The sequence below is a fragment of the Netta rufina genome (assembly GCF_964035555.1).
Source record: "Netta rufina genome assembly, chromosome: 3".
Taxonomy (NCBI): domain Eukaryota; kingdom Metazoa; phylum Chordata; class Aves; order Anseriformes; family Anatidae; genus Netta; species Netta rufina.
In genome coordinates this window covers 50,410,604-50,433,908 of record NC_140125.1, presented here as the reverse complement: position 1 = coordinate 50,433,908, position 23,305 = coordinate 50,410,604, and the positions used below count along the sequence as shown (strand labels likewise).

At 43.9% G+C, this 23,305-nt stretch overlaps 1 protein-coding gene across 1 annotated transcript in view; it reads left to right on the top strand.

Moving 5' to 3' along the window:
- Positions 1-455: 455 nt before the first annotated feature.
- The window catches only part of IGF2R (insulin like growth factor 2 receptor), a 56,132-nt gene continuing 33,282 nt past the window's right edge, over positions 456-23,305 (top strand). The window contains exons 1-15 of the mRNA XM_084284779.1: positions 456-664; positions 6,719-6,852; positions 11,603-11,727; positions 13,385-13,483; positions 13,872-14,004; positions 15,170-15,290; positions 16,215-16,329; positions 17,798-17,960; positions 18,129-18,309; positions 19,084-19,187; positions 19,578-19,742; positions 20,065-20,205; positions 20,537-20,683; positions 21,566-21,697; positions 22,146-22,293. Coding sequence (XP_084140905.1) covers positions 549-664; positions 6,719-6,852; positions 11,603-11,727; positions 13,385-13,483; positions 13,872-14,004; positions 15,170-15,290; positions 16,215-16,329; positions 17,798-17,960; positions 18,129-18,309; positions 19,084-19,187; positions 19,578-19,742; positions 20,065-20,205; positions 20,537-20,683; positions 21,566-21,697; positions 22,146-22,293 — 2,024 coding nt within the window. The 5' untranslated portion in view covers positions 456-548. The remainder of the gene's footprint in view (positions 665-6,718; positions 6,853-11,602; positions 11,728-13,384; positions 13,484-13,871; positions 14,005-15,169; positions 15,291-16,214; positions 16,330-17,797; positions 17,961-18,128; positions 18,310-19,083; positions 19,188-19,577; positions 19,743-20,064; positions 20,206-20,536; positions 20,684-21,565; positions 21,698-22,145; positions 22,294-23,305) is intronic.

Below are 23,305 nucleotides of genomic sequence, written 5' to 3'. Positions count from 1 at the left end.
GGGCACGGTGGGTCTCACCCTGACCAGCACCTGAGCCCCCTGGCTGCCCTGCGGCGCTGCTGGAAAGGAGGGAAGCGGAGCGTGTGACCGGGGGGAAGGAGGGGCACTGGTCAGGTTGGAGCAATATGTGTATAAAAACAAAACAGGGAGCAGCTTGGGATCAGATCTGCCACAGAGGCAGATCTTCACGCTGTCGTGTTCACTTGGATGACAGGGGATGGGACAGGAAAACAGCCCAGTGCTCCAGCGAAATCGCTGACAGCAGCCCCGCCACCTTCCCCCCTCAGCACCTGGGCGGCGGCCGCTACCGCCCGTTACCCAGAGCGGCCGTTACCCCCCCAACGGCCGCCTCGGCCGTTACCGCGGCGTGCGGGAGGGGAGAAGGCGGGGCGGGGCGGGCGCGCGTCACGTGGCGCGCGCCCCTCCCGCCGCCGTCACATGCGGGCGGCGGTCACGTGAGGAGGCGCCGCCTGACGTGCCGGGGCCGCGTCGGCAGGGCCGCGGCGAGCGCAGCCCGGAGGGGAGCGGAGCGGAGCGGAGCCGAGCCCATGGCGCTGCCCGGCCTCGCCCTGCTGCTGCCGCCGCTCCTCGGCCTCCTCCTGCCGCGGGGAGCCGGTGCTGGGCCCCCCCCGGTGCTCGGCGACGCCTACCGGGAGCTGTGCAGGTGGGTGGCGGGGGGGCGCCGCCGCTGTCTGTCCGTGTCCGTGTCCGTGAGTCCCGGGGCGGGCGGGCTGAGGCCCGGGGAGCGGGGCCGCTGTGGCTGGGGGCTGCCCCCGGGGCCGGCCCCGGCCCATGCCCGGGCCTCTGCAGGCTGCAGCAGCCCTGCCCTGCCCCGCCGTGCCAGTGCCAAGAGCTGGGCCAGGAGGGAGAGCGCTGCGGAGGGGGGCAGGTGCTGTGCTGCCTGTAAGTAAATAAGAGCAGGTCGGCACCCAGGTGGGGAAGGCCCGCTTGCAGTGGGGAAGAAAGCTATCACAACTTCTGTCCGCAGTAACTGAAGTGTGAGGCTGCTTGAGCTTCGAGTGGGTTTCTTTGCCTGCTTCTGGTAGCCGTACTGCAGGCAGGCTTGGGCAGTCTGGGGGAGGAAGGACAGACCTGCGTTGCTTTTTCTGAAACTTTGTGGAATGTGGTGGCTTGCAGTGCCTGGTGTCGTCACGCTTTTGCTATTGTTCTTGCGTGCTCCTGAAGCTGGCCGTGCGGCCATGTGACTTGCAATTAGCTGTGTTTATCTTCTCTGCTGAGGCGCCTCTAGGATTGCTGCAATGTGAGCACCTGGGAAAGAATACAGAGGACCTGGTTGGATATATGAAGCTACTAGTGAGAATGACCAGAGCAGTATGTTTGCTCCTTTCAGCACTTGTCGTGGAACCACAGTGTGCTCTTGTGCTGTTAGAAGCCTTGGGTTTAGCATTTGGCTTAGCCTCAGAGAAAAGGCATGCCCCAAGCACAGGGAGATGACCTGTAGGTGAACTTGCTCAGCTCTATTAAGTGCTTCGACAGACTTAAATGGGAGATGTCATAAATAACTTGTTACTGGACTTATTTGCATATGTCCATGGTTGCTTCATAGGCCTGGGAATTTGCCACTGCAATGGCCTCAGTGTGACTTCTCAGCACATTGGCTTCCTATAGCTCTTGCATGTCTGAACCTCGCATTGCTCTTCCCTTTCTCACACGTTCTGTGATGTGATGTAGTAGATGTGGTTTAGACCGTATCGCAGAAGGTGAAATGTCAAAGTGCATGCAAGGATCGAAAGCTGAAGGGCATGTGGTGTAACTGTAAGGCTGTTACACATGATGTGCCTGTCAGAGAACTTGCCTGAAGACATGTGCCGTGTGTGACGATCGGAAAAGTTGACAGGTAAAGCAGAGCGGAGCTAAGCATGAGTAGGGGTGCACAGTAAGTGTTCTCTCAGCTCTTGAAGTACAGCAGCAGCTTTGTATGTTGTGCCGTTCAAGCTGTGGTTTTCTTCCAGGGAGAGCTTTCTTTGATACAGAAACAAACCTGCTCTGTGTATGTTTATGCTAAAATGTTAGCCACATCTAATGGTGATTTCTGTGGGAAGTTCTGCATCTAAGCTGATTGCAAATCATCATCCTGGAAACTGTTCCCAAGCCTGTGAGCTTGTGATCGCGCTGGTTGAACCTGCTTGCAGAAGTCTTCTGGTTTCAGTCTCGCCTCTGCAATGTTTTCATACTGAGGAGGTGCTGGGCACAAGGCTGTATGGGTGCACAGTGACTGAGGGATCAGCTTTCCAGTCCCACTGTTGTAGGTTTCTCACCTCTGTGCTGGGCGGTCTGGCTGTCGTGCCCCTTCAGCAAAGGGAGCCGGCAGTGCCTCCCTCGAGAGCAATGCCCTGTAGCAATGCCTCTTCCTATCCATGCCCTGTAGCTGTTGGGGTGGGGGTGTGCCTTCCTAGCAGGCATCTCATGGGGTTTGAGAACCAGGAAGCTGAGGGTGCTTATGAAAATGGTGGCGGTAGCTGTCCCATGCCTCGTTGCATTTGGGGGTGGTTCGCTACCATTCAAACCCCAAAGCGGCTTGTGGTTCGGGTTAAATGGTGCATGCGAGCTGCCGGCCTTTCTGCAAGCTGCTGATTTCAACACTGGAGCTGCTCATTCCCAAGACAAACTAAACTCACTGATGCTCCTCTCCCTTTTCATGCTACCTTTTTTGCTTCTTTGCTTTGTCAAAAAATGCCAAGCGCTTTATTGAGCTTAGGGTTTGCTAGAAAGTATTTTAACTTTCTTTAAGACACTGAAGCAAAGACATAAAGGTAGGTAGCTGGAAAGACTGACCTGCGGGCAAGTCCAATCCAAGTACGTGTTTGGACACTGCTTGCACAACTGTCAGCTGTAGCCTGGATTGGTGCTGCCTCCAGCAGGGGATCCTCCCTGCCTTCTGCTGCCTCCTGTTCCCAGTGAGCCAGGCCTGGGGCTGGCTCCTCTCCTCCCTGTGCACTTGAGCACGCACCTGTTGTTTGTGCTGAGGCAATTCAGGGGCAGAGCAGTTCTTGCATCCAGCCTGTGTCGCAAGCAGAGGCCAGAAATAAGCAATGGGGAAGGGGAAGGCAAAGAAGAGGGGAACTTCCCCTGCAAGGTGGAGGTGGATCTGTTTCAGGCCTGTAACTGTGAGATAAAACCAACTGTGGGCTATCTGGAAACAGGTGCTGTCATGTAATTTCAGCAGAACTAGCTATTTTGCAACTAATGTCAAGGCGGATACTTCTGAACTGCCTTTGTTCACAGCTCTTGAATGGCAGCAGAAGTGGCTGCCTGGGTGGTGTGAGGCACGAGCATGTGGCTTTGCTCCTCTCTCCTGGGGGTCTGCAGGAGCTGGGGATGCCTCGGGGAGTGGTGGCACTGGAGGCTTTTCTGGTTCTTCTTGTGGCGGAGCACAAGCTGAGTTTGCAGCCTGTCAAGAAGCGATGCTTTGGAAATGACCAGATATTTTTTTCTCCTCAGGTTGTTCTTGCTGCTTTGGCTCTAGTTGCAGCCCGGAGCAGGCAGTGAGGTTAATGCTCATGCACTCTCCACCCCATAACCAAGTCTATTGCTTGTCAGAGCTGCTGCTGTAACAGCTGCCTTAGAATTAATTTGGGATATCCTAAGCACCTCAGAGGGCAGCTCTTTGCTAGCTGCATGACCTTGGTTGGACCAGGTAAGGGGCCAAGCAGGAGGAGTAACTGCTGGCAGGAGGTGTCTGCTGAGCAGCTGGAGGAAGGCAGCTCACGTGGCTCAGCTGCAGCTGGCGTGGCCAAGTGATTGCAGACAGACTGTGTTTAGCTGATGGCAGAGATCAGTTTGTGGCCAAGTGATTGCAGACAGACTGTTTCCCTGATGGCAGAGATCAGTTTGTAAGCATCGGAAAGTAGAGCACATGCCGTGGGGCTGCAGTGAGATCCTATCCCTGGGCATTCATTGCATGTCAGGAGCTTTACTTGTGAAATAAATAATTCTTTCGCTGTGGATGTGCATTTTGCAGCTGGTAGTTGAGAACAGCTGCTCAGACTACATCCAACCTCCTGTTCAGCTCTGGTGTGTTTGGGCAGTGCAATGAACAGATCTCCTTCCGTCCCCGTTCTTTTAAAGAAAAGGCCCTTCAGCTTTCCTGAAATAACTGTGCTCTGCAACCAGGGTAGGCTTTCATTTGTGTGTGCCATTGAAGGTGTGGTTTGGAACATGATGAAACAAGAAATTCCATGCTTACTTGCCCTGGATTGTTTAGAAAAATCCCTCTGACTTCCTTGTGTAGGGGTCTGTGACAGGCCGGAGAGAGGCTGACTTCAGCAGCTGTTCTGTTGCAGTTCTGTAAGCATTCTCATCTTGTTTCTCTTCTGCTTCTGGCACGTGGGTGAGAGGACTTTAAGGTGTTGATGTCCTCTGTTTCATAACAAGGAACTGGGAAAGCAAGGAACTAATCTCTAATATATTGATAATTCTGTTGTATGAAGGACTCGGATTCTTGTTGGTTCACAAACAAGCTTTAGTTTCCAAATTCTCTACGGGTGTTGAAGAACACTCCAGCTTGATCAAAAAATGTCATTCTTTGCCTCTTTTGTAATCTGCTGAAACAAGTCAAAAAGAGCACTGGAGCCTTTGGGAGTTTTTCAGCAGAACGTGGAATTTCCAGGACTTCCTCTTACAGTTGTGTTTTGATTGAAACACATTTTCTGATGGAGGAAAAAATGATTTTAGTCTTAATTTATGTTTTCAGAGCCCTTGAAGTCAGGTTCTTCCAACTTATTCTGTGTGATTTCCTTGTCAGGTTTTCTTACCTTCCTGTTTTTTCTCTACTATAACTTAATTGGCATCATCTTCCTGCACAGAGATGGTCCACTTCTGAGCTAATCAGTATGATTGTAAAATATCAACTCTGTGTACTAGGAAAGAACAATGGTAAGCGTTTGTTTAGGATTGAGACACAATCCTTGAATCTGATCCTTGATCTGATTAAAAAATAGTTTCACTGGTGTTTCAGGTATGACTCAGTACCTGGTATGTTGGGGTTTTTCTGAGCTTTCTCTTCCTGTAATAAGATGATGATTTTCAGTTTGCAGAGGGAGCTCTTGTATTTGTCCCTGACTTGTTCCAGCCACTAGCAGATTGAAATTAAGGCTGCTGTAGCACAGGGAAGCCAAGAGGCCTCTACTCAGCAATTGCGTGGAAAATTGTGTGGTATTCTACTGCTGGCTCTTTGATTAGAGATGAGATTCGCTGGATTTCAGAGGAGCTCTTAGAGGATTAAAAAAAACAGAATACAGGAGCTGAGCTGCTGTTGCCCCATCCTTGTCTAAGAATTGGGCTTCTGAAGTGGCAGGAGAGTGGTGGGTTCTCCTCCTGGGGGGGCTGGGGTATGGCAGTGCCGAGTGAGGTAGCGCCTACAGGTCGAGGTGGAGGCAGCCAAACCCTGGGGGTGAAGCTTCTGGTCAACTTCTCATCTTTTGATAGCTGAGAGAGGGGAGCTGAGCCTCCTTGATGGGCTTGGGACTAATCTGTAGATGAAGGCAAATGCTTCTTTGGGTCAGATTCATTAAACCTTAGGTGAATTGTAAATATTAGGAATGCCTAGGAAGTTGCTGTGTTGCCTTTGTTTTTCCGATGGCACGAGTCTGCATCAAATCCCACTGAAGTTGCTGTTTCAGATGGAGGGGGAAAGCTGGGGGATCTCTTACACTGCAGAAATCAGCTCAATCCAGAGGATGCGCGCTCCTGCCAGAACTGGGAGAGCTCAGAGCCAAGCCGACGGTGCATGTCTGCTGAGCTGGGCCTCTAACAGCGCCTGGACGGTGCTCCCTGCTAGTAGGCCAGCCCGTCTGGAGAGCTCCTGACCAAAACCAGCTGACCCGGGCACGGCTCCAAAGTGAGCAATGCCGTGTCATGCAGCTCATCACATCCGCACCATCGTCTCAGTGCTTGTGATGAGGGAAGCTAGGCCTTATTCAGCCTCAGAAGTGCAGTACATTTTTTGGTTTTGTTTTCTTGCTCTGATTTATTCCCCACCGTGTTATCTAGAGTGTCATGCTCCTTTATCAGATTTTGCTCGGCTGGTTTTCTGACATGGCTGTAGCTAGCTGTCACGATCCCTTTTTGTTCCTCGTGGATAGCTCTGCTTGCTTTTCAGCTTCTGATGTCACCCTTCAGAAGCTGTCCCTGGAATGTGGAGTTGTATATAAAAGTGCGTAGAGGTGCAGATAGTCCAGGGAAGCATTGTTTGCGTCTTTCTGTCTGAGTGCTGTAAGAATCTCAGACCCAGATTTTCCCTTGTAGCTAGATGGATTTGCTGCTGGTGTTCAGGATGTGGCCTGCTGCTCCAGTCTGCTTATACTTGAGGATTTTACGCTGTTGTTGGGTATTGCTGAAAGGCAGTGGTGTGCAGCTGGCCTAAGGGATTTGACAAATTGGTCAGGCTCTCAAGGAGAAAGGTTCACCACCTGTGATATACCTGCTCAGAGTACCCTTCTCAGGGATTTCAGGGAGGGAGAGGGGCTGGTTGGGTACTGCAAGAAATGTGGGAAATATTTAGGTACTAGAGAAGCATCTCTGTTTTGTTCTTGGCCCTGACACAGTAACAACTATTTCTGATACTGATACAGAACACAAACAAGCAACTTGGTGTAGTGGTGTGCTTAACTTTGCAACCTGGTTGCTTCAGGGACTGGGGCCTAGAGGATGGCAGCACAGAACGTGGATACTAACCCAGGTGCTTTTTTCTTTTCAGTTACACATGGGAAGCAATTGATGCAGACAGACATGTACTTTATAAAATAAACTTCTGTGTTGGTGTTGAAGAGTGTGGGAGGACGAGTGCAGTCTGTGCATATGACATCAATAAGAAGAATTATACGTCAGTAGGTAAGTAAACAAGCGTCTTTCCTTCTATGTAATCCAGAGCCAAGTTAATGGATGGTCTTATAACTATTTTTCCAAGCTTCTTTGTATTAGTAAAGATTTTTCTTAGAACAGTTTAGCACTTCATTCTGTTGTAGATTTACTATGTAAATTTGAGAAACTGTGATTTCAGATGATTACTTGACAGGACAGTGAAGTTTATCTCCTCATCTATCTAGTTAATAAAAATCTACAGTGGGAAGCTATGCAGCACTATCCCAAGTAGAAATAACTACCTGTGGTAGGTTGTATCCTATCTGGTGTGTATCCTCATTTGAAGCTCGATACCAGACATAGGAAAAGTTTGAGTTAGGGATCTAAACTGTATCGCAGCCTAGCCTGATGTTAAATTAGCTCTTTCACCAGGGTTAGGTGACATTCTGTAATGCAGTCTTGTATTGCTTTGCTTTTGGGATATCTTTAAGTTGTTACCCAAAGGAAGTTAATGATGCACAATCCTGTTTTCAGTTCCATGTGTCAAATCTGGTGGCTGCTTCAGTAGTTCTGAGGCATCCTTGGTATCCGAAGGAGTGGTGGACTTGAGGGGGCTGATCTAAGTATGAAACTGGTATATTCCTGGCCACATGCTTTACATGTTTTTTCTGGTTCAAGGCAGCCCACAGTCTAAACTGTACTTGTGTACTGATTTGCATGGATGCTTTTCACTTTTGAGGTTCCTTCTTTACCTCAGCAACTGAAGCAGTAGCATACAGATACCAGTAAAGAGGTTTTCTCATGGCTGGCTGCTCCTTAAAACAGAACGATGTGCTAGCTTTCTGAAGGTTAGTATCTTCTCGGATTGAATCCTGGTTGCTGCAGATCTGATGTCTGAATTTGGCTGTGTTTGTCAATTGTGCTTTCTGTTGGCAGACAGCTTTTATGAGAAGCTATGAGTCTTCAGGAAGTGTTTGAGCTTGAATTGCTGGAAGATGGTGAGGAAAAAGATTCTCACCTGTGTGCAGATGAGCAGCATCTAGTCAGCCTCCCTTTTACCCACCCCTCTCCCTTAGCTGTAGAGATGCTTTGGTTTCAGGCTGTGGTCAATCAGTGGTTTTCATGCTGTTGTGACCCTGACTTCAAATCACTGGGTGATGAGTAGAAGTGTTCCTCAATTTGTGGCTGTACTTCTTTAAAGCAGTGCAGTATATCTAAGGACGAGTTTTCTGGAATGGCTGGTTGATGCATCAAAGTTCAAAGTGCAGTTGCGTTTTGTGGTGTCCTCTACTCTGAGGAGCACGACATCTTTCTAGACCACTTGTCACTGCTGCTGATTTTTGTTCCCAAAATGTGTAAGTTTTATTTCCTGCTGAGGTGGATCTGACTTCTTGAGTCTTCGGTTGCATGTGGATGCAAAATGAAGTAGCACGTGAGCAACTGTTTTAGCATTGTCTTGGTTGTACTGGGACTTCAGCACCGTCAGAATGAGTTGAGGTCATGCTGATGTATTATTAAGCTGCTTGTTTGTCAATCCAAGGCACTTCTAGCAAGAGAAGAACAATCCTTGAATCCATGTCTACCTGGATGTAGACTCCCATTGTAGGTTAGCAGCCAAGGCAGCTTAAGCCATGTGCCTGTCTTAAAGCAATCCTGCTGTTATGAGATTACTTGCATGCCTGTGCTGAGTGCAGCTGAAGGGTTTTGACTTGGGGAAAGGAAGAGCAAAAAGTCAGCTAATAAACTTTGCTAAGTGGTAAACTTTGGTCTAATACGGGCTTAATCAGATTTCTACCTTGCAGAGAGGAGTTTTGACTGCAAACAACAGTTTTGCTCTTAAATATTTGCTATGCAAGAGGTAACAGCTATAGGGAGCAATAAAATCAACTCAACTTTGGTGGGAGCAGGACCTGTATGATCTGTGACTGTAATCAAACTGTATGCAAGGGAAGCCTTGTGGCCAATGCTAACTGTTTGTGGGACATCCAGTGTCGTGTTGAGATCCCAGAGGCCTCTCCTAGAAAATGCTTTTCAGCTTTATTGATTGACCTGAGCAGCTTTTAGGGTGTAGGCAGAACGCATGGTTCTTGAATGTCAGAGGATGGAAATGACCTGGTACCTTCTTAATTTGGTGTGATACCTAGTGACCGATGTTCTACCTAGTTGGACTGCTGTTACAGCAATATTTCTACTGTTAGTTGTAACTGTGTTAACCTGAGTGGTGAAACATGAAGTTTTTCAGCTGCAACAGGCTGGGCATGAAATGATAGCTGCCACCTAAATGCCCCCTTTCTCTTGGGTGACTGATTAAAAGGCAATCAGGGATGACATTCTCCTTCCGAGCAGCCTAAAAGATGAAGGAACAAATGCGTAAAAAGTGTTGTGAATAGTGTCATTAATACTGCTCTACTACAACCATGTAAAACGAAGTTTAACTGCTAACTCTTCTGACCTGTAGAAGCTGGCTTGCGGTGTTACTTTAAGCAGAGAATGCATCTCAAAAGTCATGAAGAAATGTGATTGGAGAGGGAGCCTGTTGTAGGGAAGGTTGCTGCAGAACTGGTACTTGGGAAGGACGTCCATGGGAAGCTGACAGTGTGAGGGGGTGGCTTGTAAGACTACTCCCAACCCTGCTCACAGTGTGTTACTGAAGGGTTTCTTGCTAAGATCTGTGTAAGTTCCTAAAGTAGCTTTTAAGCATGCACGAGGGAGGGGAGAGAGCATGCGTGTTGTCCTGGGTTAAACAAGATGTACTGGCTTTGCTTGTTTTTTTTCTTGAATATCACTTTAACTGAGGAAACTGGAGTCGACTAACAAGGCCTTTAGAGCAATGTAATTAATGTGTTCTCAGAACTGAGAGAAAGCTAATGCTTACAGAGGGCTAAGTTAGGTCCTCAGAGGCTGCTGCTGTAAGTTCTTGGCTAAACTGAGGCTTGAAACCATACACGTTTATACAGAGTTCAATAACTTGTGCGTGTCGTTACCATATGCACCTCTTTTGACTAGAAAGTTATGCTGGCTTCCTTCCTACCAGGTCTCCTAGTGAAGAGAAGACACTGACAGCATCTTCTAAGGGATGTTGTAATGAGTAGAAATCTTTCTCTGAGTAGTGTGCATCTCTTAATGTTTATAAGAGGGCTACGTGATGCTTCTGTCAGCATCAGTGCTCATAGTCCTAAAAACATGAAGGCCATGTTTTGGTAAGTGTCAAGAAATACAAAAGGCAGGGATCTCAGACAGCTTTCATGTGCATGAAAGCTGGTACAGAACTGCATGGTGGTAACATGCATCACTGTGTCAGGCTCTCAGCCTGGCACAAATCCCTGTGCACATGTGTATGAGCAGGTTTGGTCTATGCTGCCCTTCTGGGCTGGCAAGTCTCCAATCTTACCTTCCCTTGAAAAGGCAGGTGGCTACTGAATTCTGTCTGTCTTGTTACCCTGATATACAGAGGGGTGCCGTGAATGCCTGCTTAGGTATTAGCATCTCGATGGGGCTTCTTGTAACAGAGTTAGCATGATGTGATCATGTGCAGCACTGATGGGCAGTTCTTATGGTACTTAGGGCTAGCTGTCAAGGTCTTGTTCTGCCTGTCACTGTTTCAGTTTTACCTGCAAGCTTGGTGGCTATAGCAGCTTTCTCCTGCTACAGTTCAAAGCAGTTAATGTGCGGGACAGGACTGGAATACAGTGCTGGGCAACCTGATGGAAAGATGCCAAAGAATGTCATTAGGGAAAGCCCTGGCAGCTGGTAACAGTGGTTGGGAAGGTGTTGCTACAGAACATTGCCTTGACTGTTTTTGAGCTTCTTGTATCCTCTTCCTGCCCAGTTCATTTACATCTGCTGCTTTTGCTCTCAGAACTATATTACCCCAGATTGGGTGCGGTGTAGTTTGTTCTGTCCTGATTGAGGAGTTAACAGGTGGGGAAATGTGGCTGGGCTCATATGTGACCTAGATGCAAAGCTGCTATCTGCAGTGATTACAGATTTGACTTTATCTCTAGTGCAGACATCAACAAAAAAAATAAGGAGGGAAGCCAGTTAATACTGGCATTTTATAGTGTTCTCTGCAGTTCAGCCCAAACTTATTGCAGCACTAAAATCTACCTAGTAAAAATGGGCAGTGTGGAGGACTTTGCTTAATGCTAACCAAATGGGTTTGAACGGGAACATTCCTGAGCTTGAGCTGGCACTTACCACAACTTGAAACATGCTTCACCCTTTCCCTTCCTGTCAGGTGTTGGAGAAAAAGGGATGTGCAGTGAAGCTTCACTGACCCCAGCCCTCTTGCAGCATGCAGGCTGTGCTAAAGGGGATGAGAGCTGTAGGAGGACGTGCATGGATGTAGTGCTTCTGCGTTGGGTTTAGCAGGAGATAATGCCAGTACTGCAGATGTACCCAGGCACTGATGGAGTTCCCATTAAGTACACTCTCTGACACGATCTGTTTAAAAGACAGGCTAAGAAGCTGATAAATTGAAGCCAGTGGGAGGAAGGAGTGAGTTGTGGTACTTGCAGCTAGCTCGTAATGGTGTTTGCTTACAAAGCCGTGAGGAAGTAGATGTGTGATTAGAGAGATCAAATACAGTCTTAACTTGGATCTGGACTTTAGATCACGAGAACTGCAAGGGAAGTCTGCAGCTGTACTCTGTTCAGACTGTTCTCAGGTGGACTGGTATGTCTTGTGCTGTTCAGTGCTTGAACTTAGAGCCTTTGTGTTGAGCTTCCACAAAAGCACAGTACTGTAACCCCTCCCCCTCTTTTCTTTTTCCAAATATTAGGTGATCTAAACTTGCAAAGAGCTTCTAAAACTCTTCTGGAACTCAACACTACAGCTAAGTGCCCAGAGAAAGACAGTCAGCACCAAATTCAAAGCAACATTAACTTCTTGTGTGGGAAAACACTGGTAAGTCTAAATCGCTTATTCTTATCTTCAATGGGTAAAGTGTGTACTTTTAACTTTTTAGAGAGACTTGCTGTACTAGTGGATGTAGTAATTAACAAGCTTCTTAGCCTAAGTTACATTTTGGTACCAAATTAAGGATGTGATCCAAAGGAGCATTCAGAATTCAATCAAGTTAGAAAATAATTGCAGATCTGCTGTTTAGGTCTGATCGCAGGCTCTTCTGGGTCTTTAATGTTTTCACTTGTATCTTCGTGTTTTTCTGTAGTATTTTAATAGCGTGATATGGAGGAATTGGTCAACTGGGTGCTGTAACTGAAAGTTGTTGTTTCAATACTGGCTCTGTCTGAGCTGTGGACCTAGAGTGGCTGTTTAATAAAACAGTCCTGAAGAACAAGGCTGATATCTGGTGCAAGTCAGCATAGATGACATCAGTAAGCTTTAGATTTTGTCTGCACATAGTTGAGCTTAGAGTGCTTGTACATCTAACTGGGCTTCTGGGGGTGCAGTTGTTTGTGGGTATCTGCCTAAAGTGTGGACGGAGATGCCTGAAAAGTGTGTGTATGCAGTTCATATCCATGTGCTTTTGGAGTTGCACCTTCTAAACGCTTAACTGATACCCCAGCTTGGTATTCTGTACAGACTGCTAAGTTTGTGTATCAGAGATAAATATGTATCAGGGCTGCTGTTGGCACAGGTAACACCATTGCACACCCTCTTTTGGAAGCGTACCCAATTCAAACACGGTGCCAGTGCAGCAGAGAGGTTTAAAGGCTTCCTCTGTGCTGTTTTAGCAGATGATTCTGTAAGCAATTAAAAATAGTTCCTCAGCTCCAGATATATCACCAGATCATAACCACCTTTAAACCTCTTCTAGTTAGTGTAGTTGTAACACCTATTTTCATGTGACCTAGCAAAAAGATTTTGTAATAGTGTCTGGAACAACTTGCCTCCAGCACTTTTTGCAGGGTTAAATGGAGGAGGGTATCTGTTTCAATAGGCTAAAGCATTTCTAGCTGAGGTGATGAAGGGACAGCATGCAAAAACTCATTTTCCTTCTATAAGCAGAGGCATTTACTTGAGCATCAAGCTCTAAACTATGGTAGAAGCTTTGTCCTGAAATGGGTGCAAATGTTTGATGTGAGCCTATAAAAAAAAAAAAAAAAAAAAGTAGCTGGCTTCAGAGGTATCCTTTCCGTATAGCTGAAGAATTTGCTAATCAGACTTTGTGGGATGAAAGATAGGGAACGGGTAAATGATGCACTGTCTTGTTGTTTGTCTCTTTATACACACAGATATTGGTCTTTTCATTTTTAGTAACTAGATGTGCCTGGTACTTCTGCCAATATCAGTTGGCATAAGTAAATGCTTCTAAAAGATGTAGTACAATTTTTGCATATTAGGATTGGCACACGGTAATTAGAGAACTTGCATATGCAGAGTGAGAAGGATTTGGCATCCTGCATCTTCATGAGTTTACCAACAAATCTGATAAAAGGCACAAACAACAGTCATGCTATTTAGGTGCTATTAAGAAATTGTATGGCTTTGATCTGATGTTTTGTATTCTCTTCTTAATCTCTTAAATTAACTTATTTCTGTCTGTAGATACAAAATAAAACTGAAGCCTGTTCTTAAAATGACTTTCTCCTTTAAATAGGGTACGCCTGAATTTGTAACAGCAACAGAGTGTGTGCACTATTTTGAGTGGAGGACCTTTGTTGCTTGCAAGAAAGACTTGTTTAAACCTGTGAAAGAGGTAATCCATGTACTATACATATAGAAATTTATTTTCACAGATCTGGCAATCTTACTTTTCCAACCCTCCTACCCCAAACAAATCCTAACAACCTCCATAGGCCAGACTTCTTCACATGCTTATAAAACAGCTGGTGGAGCTGAGAATTTTTGGTAGTTCTTCAACCCCTTAAGATCTGTATGGTTTATAGTAAAACTGTAAGAGCTGGAGCAGAATACGCTAAGTTCTGGTGCCTTCTTTTATCCAGTGTATCTAGCTTTAAGTCTATCTGAAAGTACTTGAGTTTCCAGAAGTAAAAGGCTTTTTCATGTATTAAATTGTTTTTATAAATGCCTGTTTCTAACTTCTCCCAACTTCATTGGCCTGCATTGTATGTATTTTCTTTTAGGTGCCTTGCTATGTATTTGATGAAGATTTGAAGAAACATGACTTAAATCCTCTCATCAAGATTTCAGGACACTACTTGGTGGATGATTCTGATGATGATGATTCCTTGTTTATAAACATCTGCAGGGACTTAGGTGCGGACACAAGCTTGTATCACCTGTCAGAGTATAAATTCCTAGCAGTATGATTCTTCTAGTGCCCCAGTTGAGGTTGTCCCATGACTGAAGACTGGTGGTTTAGGATTTTCACTATTGTTTCAAACTATTTCTGATGATTTGAAGGCTGCTTTTTGTGAAGCCAAGTTTTCTTCTCTTAACTGTTGAGCTGTTCAGAGATATTTGACTACTGGAAGGGCAAGGACTGTTAGAGAAGTTTACTTAAGCTCTTCCACTCAATCAAGTCTTTTAGCTGTTCATGTTTACTGCCAGATAGGACCAAGATAGTTCATAGCACGTTTTAATAAATGTTAAATTTTAATAAACTCTGAATACATTCATTTGTGCTCTGAATTTATTGGTTGCTTTGGGCTCCCATTCAGGCTGTTGCTTTGTTACAAGTCTGTCCCAAAATGAATTTGAAAGTGTTTAGGTGCTTTGATAAGTAATGATGCATAGCTATCAATGTGATGTCAGTTGGGAGCCAGCCATATAGATAAGGAATTAAAATAGCAAAATCATTTCTTTGAATCTTATTGAAAATGTTTAGTTGTATTCTTGCACTGATTTTTTTTTTAAGCCATGCAGTTATTTTTTGTGTGCCCATGTTTAGTGGACAACTAAACTAGAACTTCTACTTACAGTGGCAGGTCTGTTCTTTTAAAAACAAATCCAGAAGAACTATTAGTCTGAAGCTTTTTGCTGACAGCTTTGGATAAGATAAGAATCAAAGGAGGAAAAAGCCCTTTCCTGACAGTTAGGGCTTTCTGTCCCTTGGTACTGTTTCACTGTTGTGGGGGGAAAAACTAGTTAAAATACTTCTAGAAATTCTTGAGCCATATATATATATGTGTATATATATATATGTGTGTGTGTGTATATATATATATATATATCCAACTGCTGTACTAGCTACCAGAAACTAATTTCAGCAAGGAAAAAATGGGACAGCATGAGCTTCTCCTTGTACATAAGTACTTCAGGTTTTGTCTTGCCAGTTACACATTCTTTGTTACCCATTTTAAAGATATTTTAAAAAAAGGGTGAAGCAATGTATAGCAAGTAAGTCACGAATGAAATCACGGAGTACTCCGTGCAGAGCTGGGCTTAAAAATTGAATTTTGTTTGCTATGTTCTTTAACAGGAAGCTCAGGTGGAGAGGCCAGCAACTGCCCTGCTGGCAGCGCGGCTTGCTTGATACACGAAGGTCATGCATATGATGTTGGCCGTCCAAAGGAACAGCTGAAGCGTCATGACCAAGACAGGTACTTCATATTTCTGGTGGTGCTTCTCAGTCAACTAGGCTGGAAGAAGTAGTCTTATTAACTTCTAGAAGACCTGTGCCATCAGCATGAGTTCAATTTTGAAGCATTGGCAGAGATTATTTTTTTGAATAGTGGGAGGGTAGAGTCTTTTTGCAGACATCCCATTGTACTGCCATAGCACAGCAAATTTTCTTCCTTGTCAGAAGCTCTTTACAAAATTGCAAATTTCTTGGAAGCCAGGGTTAATTAGTATTCTCTGCCTCCAAGCAAAAGAATGATTTTTAATTCCATCTGTCTAATGTCTCAGGGCTTGAAGGGTAAATGTGTTGGCTCTGTGTTTTGACTCGCTTTGTTTGGCTCACTCTACTGCCCAGGAGTGCTTTAAATTGAGAATAGGGCCAGATGTTGCCCTTCTGTAGTTTTGTATGAATGGGTTCTTAATACAAGAAACAGATAGGCAATGCGAGGTTTATTGTTTCTGGTGGTGGCAGAAGAGCGGGGGCTAGGAGAAACTGTTTCCTTGATGCTCTCTGTTTTGTTTCCTGCTTTTTTTTTTTTTTATGCTCAGAAGGAGCAGTCAGGCACTGGGACGGGTTGCCCAGGGAGGTGGTGGAGTCACCGTCCCTGGGGGTGTTTAAGGTTGGACATGGTGCTTAGGGACGTGGTTTGGTGGGTGACATTGGTGGTAGGGTGGTGGTTGGACCAGATGATCTTGGAGGTCTTTTCCAACCTTCAAGATTCTGACTCCTGTCTTTAAGAGTTATTTAGAAAACTGTAAAATGAAAGGAATAAAGGCATCCATAAACAGCAACTTCCAGGAATGGGACTACTTTGTATCCTGTAAAAGAGAGGTCTCTCCAGCAGTATGCTTCTGTGCAGTGTGTCGTGTCTGAAGTGTATTTTCGGCTTCTTTTTTCTTTCTAGGCTGGTACTGAGTTATGAGAGACTATACACTGATGATGAAAAGCCAGACTTCTGCCTAGGCCATAATCCAGCAGTGACAATCACTTTTGTTTGCCCATCAAAGAGAGGAGAACAGGTAACTTTGCTGTTCTAGTGTGTATGTTAAATGGTTGGTCTTCTAACTTCTGTGTGCATTATCTGTCATTTTAATTGACAACTAAAGTGAACAGAAAAATTCTGCTGTTTTGTGGCTTGTCAGGAGTGCGGCATATTCAAAGTAAATACTATTCAAAAAACTGTCTTCTAAAACTTAAAACAAGGACTTGAATAAAATTTTCCCAGGGTTATATTCTTCCGTTATTTTGGTGAATTTAGTTATCGTTTTGTAGGTTAAACATTTTTGTCTGAATGGGACTCTTAAAACAGTGTTAGTCCGTGGCACAGAGCTCTCCTTTGGTTGATGAAGGTTTTTTCACCAGTCAGGCTTGGGCATGCTTATAGTTTTCTGTTACTTGTTTCTTATTCTGGCCTTCCTCAGGAAAAAAAATAAAGTGTCACTGCTTGGCAAAAGTTTGTCACTTGCTAAGCAGGCTAACTCCTTTAACCTTAAAGTTTGTACTGTTTAGCAGCAAATCAATTTTTGCAGGACACTGTTTGAGTCAACTTCAATGCAGTATGGTAATTACTGCTTGTGATGCCAGGTAATTTCAGTAACCTGCATTCCTTAAATTGGATCAGTGTGGATATTGCTAGTGCTCTACTGCTTCATGTTGCAACGCTTTTGGCTGTGGGCTGGCAAAGGAGGAACTCTTGTCAGGCTAAGTTTGATTTAATGTTTTGTCCCTCCTATGACCTAGATAGGTACCGTACATCATTCTCATGACTGGGTGACATAGGGTGTCCTCTGATGTCACTTTGTAATACATCAGCATAACTATGCACACACATAGTATGAATGGTATTGCTAATGTTAACTGTGCCTGTAACTTCCATGATATTTACCTGTGTATCTACCTGTTTTAGTTTGTGAATCAGTGAGCTTCTAAATGCTCCTCTTCAAGAGGTGCAAAAATATTTCTCTACAGAAAAAAAAAAACATCCAATGAAAGTGTTGGCTAAAGAATTGTCAAATACTACCTCTTATCCTGATTTGGACTGAGGGAAGTTAAAGTTGCTAAAATGTCCAGTGCTAAGAGGCTGCTTTGCCTTCAGAGAATACTTCATCTGTTCCCTTTTTTGAGGAATCCCCAGGTTGCTCAAAACGCAATTCAAGCTGTGCTTAGCAATTTGACCTCCATGTTCTCTTTCGCCAACATGTAAAATAAAAGATGCTTTTTTAAATGTACTTTACTTCTAATCCTCTGCTAATGGCTGATGATTTACTTCTTTTTAGACTTCTAGTAGTTTGCCACATAATCAGTAAGAGCTGTTTTATTCTATTCTCAATACCTGAATAGCCAGAGATGGTGTTTGCAGATCATAAGCAATTTATTACAGGTGAAGCTGCTCATTACTCACCTGAAACAAATGTGACAAAACTGACAGATTCCATTTCAAGTACATCTCTACACTTGTAATTTTAATCCTGATTACTTTTGTATCAGAGTGCAGGTCCCAGACTCACTGCAAAAACAAATTGCCGGTATGAAATTGAGTGGGTTACTGAGTATGCCTGTCACAGGGATTACCTGGAGAGTAAGAGCTGTCTTCTGACTAATGAGCAACATGATATCTCCATTGACTTGAGACCACTTACTCAACTTCCAGGTAAGCTCACTATTTTTATTTTGAGTCTGTGGTGCTACTAATCAGTTTTGTTTCCGTGTTTGGGGACTGGGAATAATATCCTATCTAGATATTTGGGTCATACCTGACAAGTAGTTTTTGGTAGACTTTGTCTGTTCTGCTATAACGTTTTTTTTTTTATTTATTCAGATTATGTCACACCGTATTTAGCCAAAGATGACAAAGATGAGTATTACTATTACTTGAATGTATGTGGGAAAACTAGTGCAGGTAACTGCAAGGACAGCACGGGATACACTTCATCTTGCCAAGTAAAATCTATGAATAACCAACAAAAAGTGGCAGGAAGATTTGAGAACCAGACCCTAAGGTACGTATATTAAAAATATTTCCAGGCTCTTTAGCTGTGCTAAGTTATCTGAATGATGATTGTTCTTTGTTTCCTACTTTGACACCCTTATTTGTCTTGTAAGCAATATTGGATACAAAATGCAAGCATTCGTGCTTGGTGTTGTGTAGGAAAACATTAACAGTATGCCAAGATGGCATTAGCAAACAGGAGCAAATGGGATTGGTAGGGGCCAATGCCTACAAAGGAAGGAAACTTTCACCAACTTTGTCGGAACTGCAGACTGCTGTACTGCATCTTGCCCTTCTCGAGTTTTGCATGCAGTGTGGCATCAGGGCTGGATGTTTTAGCTTTAGCTCATTTGCAAGAATTAATCACGCATTAATCATACTCAAGATTACTTGAGTTCAGGAATTAGTGTGTGTTTAAGAACCTGAGGGTTCCCATACTGGGACAGTAGCGAAGAGGTTCTTCGCTTAGATAGGATCTTTCATTCTGTATGTATGCATATGGCAGACATGGAAGAGCAGTCGTCCAGGGGGTATGGCTTCTTCCACCTGCAAAAATAGCCATGAAATAAAGTAATATGAAGAAATGTTCCACTGAGGCTGGAAGCCTTTGTTGCAGTAGAAATATCAGTATTAATGTTGAACAAGCATCTGTCTTCCCTCTTGAGTGAGGTGATTAAGTTTAAAAAAAAAAAAAAAAAGTAGAATAAAATACGGCTTCTGTTATGAGGAGAACACTGTGTTATTGCCTGATCACACTTCTATCTAAAACTGACTTTTCACTCAGATATTCTGATGGGGATCTCACTTTAATTTATCCGAATGGGGATGCATGTAGTTCCGGCTTTGAGAGAATGACAGTCATAAACTTTGAGTGCAATGAAACCGCAGGTGAGTATAATCAGCTGTGGTGACTGCTCAGAGTTTGACTTCTGTGCTTGCTGGTAGACCTTATGCTCAAAGGAATGCATGCTTTGAGCCACATTTAACACAAGAACTAAATATTGCTAGAGTAAGCACTAATTTCTGTAGCTTGCAGGATTGTTTTGTACACCGTAGTAGCACTGATATGTTAAATTAGCACTGGTGATAAAGAATATTGAGGCATGAAAATACCTGTTTTTCTTAGTCAACAGTTTAACAACAAAATAAATCCTTTTGCTGCACAGGACTTGTGGTTTTTCTGTCTTCCTTGCATGTTGCGTTGAGTTCTTGAATATCTCTTGCTTTTTTTCTCTTCCTACTGGAAACCTAATCTGTGTATTCATCTTCAATATTAAGGTAATGATGGTAGAGGGACTCCAGTGTTTACTGGCGAAGTGGACTGCACCTATTTTTTCACTTGGGATACAAAATACGCATGTGTTAAAGAAAGAGAAGATCTCCTTTGCAGAGTTTCTGATAAGAGAAAACACTATGATTTGTCACCTCTGATCCGCAGTTCTGGTATGGCAGTGAAAGCTCACTTTCAGTTACTTTTGTTCTGAAACTTCTGTTCTGAATTTACGTGCCATTTCTAATGTCATTGCAATTCCTTAGCAGAACGCAATTTGGCTGTCACTTTTCTTGGTATTTTTCTGGGGTACTGGCACCCAGTTCCATCCTCTCAAAAGAAATAATCGCGTTAGGAAAGTAGCTGTATCTGTGACTGTCTTGGTTATTGTTGTCTTAAGGGACTCTGTTTTTCTGTGATGAATGGTGTTTTGGAATCGAGAGGCTGGAGTGATAAAGCTAGCTGACTTGTTCTTAGTGACTGTCTGTATTTCAGATTCAGCCCAGAACTGGGAAGCTGTTGACAGTAGCCTTTCAGAGGCAGGAAGGAAACATTATTACATCAACATCTGCCATAAAGTTCTGAAGAGAGGAGGAGCTTCCCTCTGCCCAGATACTGCTGCTATTTGCTCTGTAGGTGAGTCTTTAAATCTCTGAAGGCTTGGTGTTTCTTCCTTTGTAAATGCAAAAGGTCTGCACTGGATGCCTTCTGTTATTTGAGGAAATGGAAGTTAGGAGCATAATTCCCTTGTGCTGCTAAAGACCTCAAAAGACATGATAGCAGTATACTTTCCTAACAGCTGAATGGTATTACACTTTCCTCCATGGCTTGTAGAACGGTCTAGGGAAGGTTGAAAACCAACTTGTAATGGCATGCTTTCTTATGACTTTCCATTTGGCTAGTTAATATTCTCTCCCTAGAGTAAACTTTCTAGGGGAAAAAAGTGACGCCTTTGCTCTCCTTGCAGATAAACAAAACAAGAGCAGGAATCTTGGAACATTTGTTTCTTCGCCTAAAAAGGTTGGAGAAAATATTCAACTTATCTATTCAAATGGAGACAGCTGTGGTGTTAACAAAAAAATCAAAACTGTCATCACTCTTATATGCAGACCAGGTAAGAATATCCACACCTTTTTTTCTTTAATCCAGTTAAAAAATGGAGATCACTTCATATTCCCAGGCGTGAGTGCTAAGTCTTAGTATTTGTCTTTGTTTTTCATTTTCTTGTATGCAAAAGTTGAAGGACTATTGTTTGCTAGGATGACAGCAATTTAACTGCAGGTATGTATCTCTGTTAATGTTTTATAAAAGTGCTCTTTGAATATTCAAGACCACTTAATAATCTCTTGAGCTGAGATTTTCAAACAAGGTGAAGGTAAGTTTAAGTGACTAAAGCATTGTGAACACTTGCAAGCTCTAGAAAGCACTTTCTACCTCTAGATTGTCTTGATAGAAAAGACTGGTTCTGAACCATACATGTATTCATTTACGTTAACCTTTTTCAATAAGTTTTCTCTGAACTGCTTGCATTTTACAGTAAGCAGGAACACTTGCAGAAGCTGTTAATTTTCATCTCCCTATAATAGCCCACTAGTATAACTTCTTCCAGGGAAATAGAGATCTTGGATTCTTGCACCTCAGCCTGAGGAAGCTAAATCCTTTGCGTGTTGACTGTTCAGATCAGGTCATGCACTAGTTCTGATAAACCTGTTGCTTTATAGCCAAGCTCCCAGCTTGCATATCAAAAGAAACATTTTTGGAGTGAGAGAGTTCTTGGGAACAGACTGAGCAGTACATCCTCACCTCTTGGCTAAACATGGGGAGAAGGATGCAAAGAACTAGCGTAAGGAATTGTTGATTGTGGTCCTTATTTTCACAGTAGAGGTACTTCATTACTTCTGGTCCCCTTTTGGGGAGAAGTCAGTGTTTGTAGGCTTAGGGTAATAATTTTGGCAGCCTGACTGTATTGTTTAACATGTTGCTCTTTCAATACCAGGTGATCTAGAAAGCGCTCCAATCTTGATGTCTGAAGGTGAATGTTCATATGCTTTTGACTGGTATACTGCTGCTGCATGTGTCCTGTCTAAAACTGAAGGAGATAACTGTCAAGTCTCTGATGCTCAGGCAGGTACGTGTTTATGTTGGCCAAACTGAAGGGTCTTCAAGGATAGGACTTCTGCCATGGCATTGAGCATTAAGTCCTCTTTCTGTGCAAAATCAAAGTGAACTTGTTCTAAGTCTAAGCATCTAAAACAGTGGAGCACAGAGTTCTGAAGTATATGCACATGTTAAAATGAGACCAGTGTGAGCTTAATGCTCTTCCTAGTGTGTGTGTGTGGGGAAATAGGTGTAACTTGTACTTGACTGTAGTAAATTCATCTATAAGAAAGCACATGCTTCCATTGTGTCTGAATTTCCATGTTTCTGGAACAATTACATGGAAGGGGAGATACGCTTAGGGGAACGTGTCTGTATAATAACTAGCCGTATGGCTGGTAGAATCAAAGTTTGAGAGATGATGGGAAAAACTGTGACTGAATCTTAGGCTGAATGAAATTTTATTCCTTCCCTGTTAGGCTTCTCTTTTGATTTATCACCACTGGTCAAGAAAAACGGGTACCACTTAGTTAATACTTCACAATATTTGTTCTACATAAATATCTGTGGCAGTGTGCCAGTCGAATTGTGTCACACACCATCAGCAGCATGCCAGGTAACACAAAGGTAAGTTGCTAGTTCTGTTGCTTGTAATAGATCTCCTGTTGTGTGATGTTATCTAACAGTGACCAATTTGCATGTAAAGTAATTACTACCTGCAGTAGATTCAGGTAACTTGCATGTAAAATAAGTGTCAGTGTAGTAATTATGCTGCCAACTATTTCAAGTGAAGTATATGTGATCTTGCCTGCAATTAGCTTTTGAGACTGTCCATTGCTCCGCCTTCAGACATACGGTATGATTTTTTTTGGGTGGTCATGTGTGCAGCCAGTTGGACTTGATGATCCTTGTGGGCCCCGTTCAATTCAGGATATTTTTTCTGTGAGTGTTCCCAGAGGGGTTTTAAGCTGTGTATTGACTGCTCCAGCTGTATTAAGCCAACTTGCACTTTGAATTCAAGTCAGCTGGGTTTCAAGAGTGTTTGCTGTAAAGAACAACTACTGCCTAGGTTAGCCAAGGTCCTAAGGCTGAGTAGCAGCTGCCTTATGTGAGGCAGAGCCCAGAACTTGGGTGTAGCAGCATGTTTCCATCGGTAAAAATGCAGGCACAGTCCCAATGTGCACAACTACTCTGTAAGCAGCATTGTTCTATCTTCTACCAGCCACGTCTAAGGTGTAGTATCTGTGCAACACTTCAGATTCCAGGTCAGCCTATTGCTAGAGATGTGGTGCAGTGCACTCACATGCAATTGTACTTGACTTTGCTTGATCTTGGGGTATTCTCCAGTTAAGGAGAGTTTGCTGTACCTGTGTGGGGAAAGGTGGTTAGACTAGGTCTGACAGAGCTAGTCTGACATGAAGTCAGAGTAAAGAAACTCTCCTAGACCAAAGCTGATCCTGAGCTAAGAGCATATAAAGGCGGTTTTCTTAAGTGAGAAGACTTGTTGTTGTGGAATCCTAGATCTTTGCCATCCTCACATGGTTGCATGAAACCAGCATGAGCTTGGTATTAGGGTGTCTGCAGTTTGAAGCCCATTCTTTTCTGTTACTGTTCTAGAGAGTGAAGCATTAGTATTCTA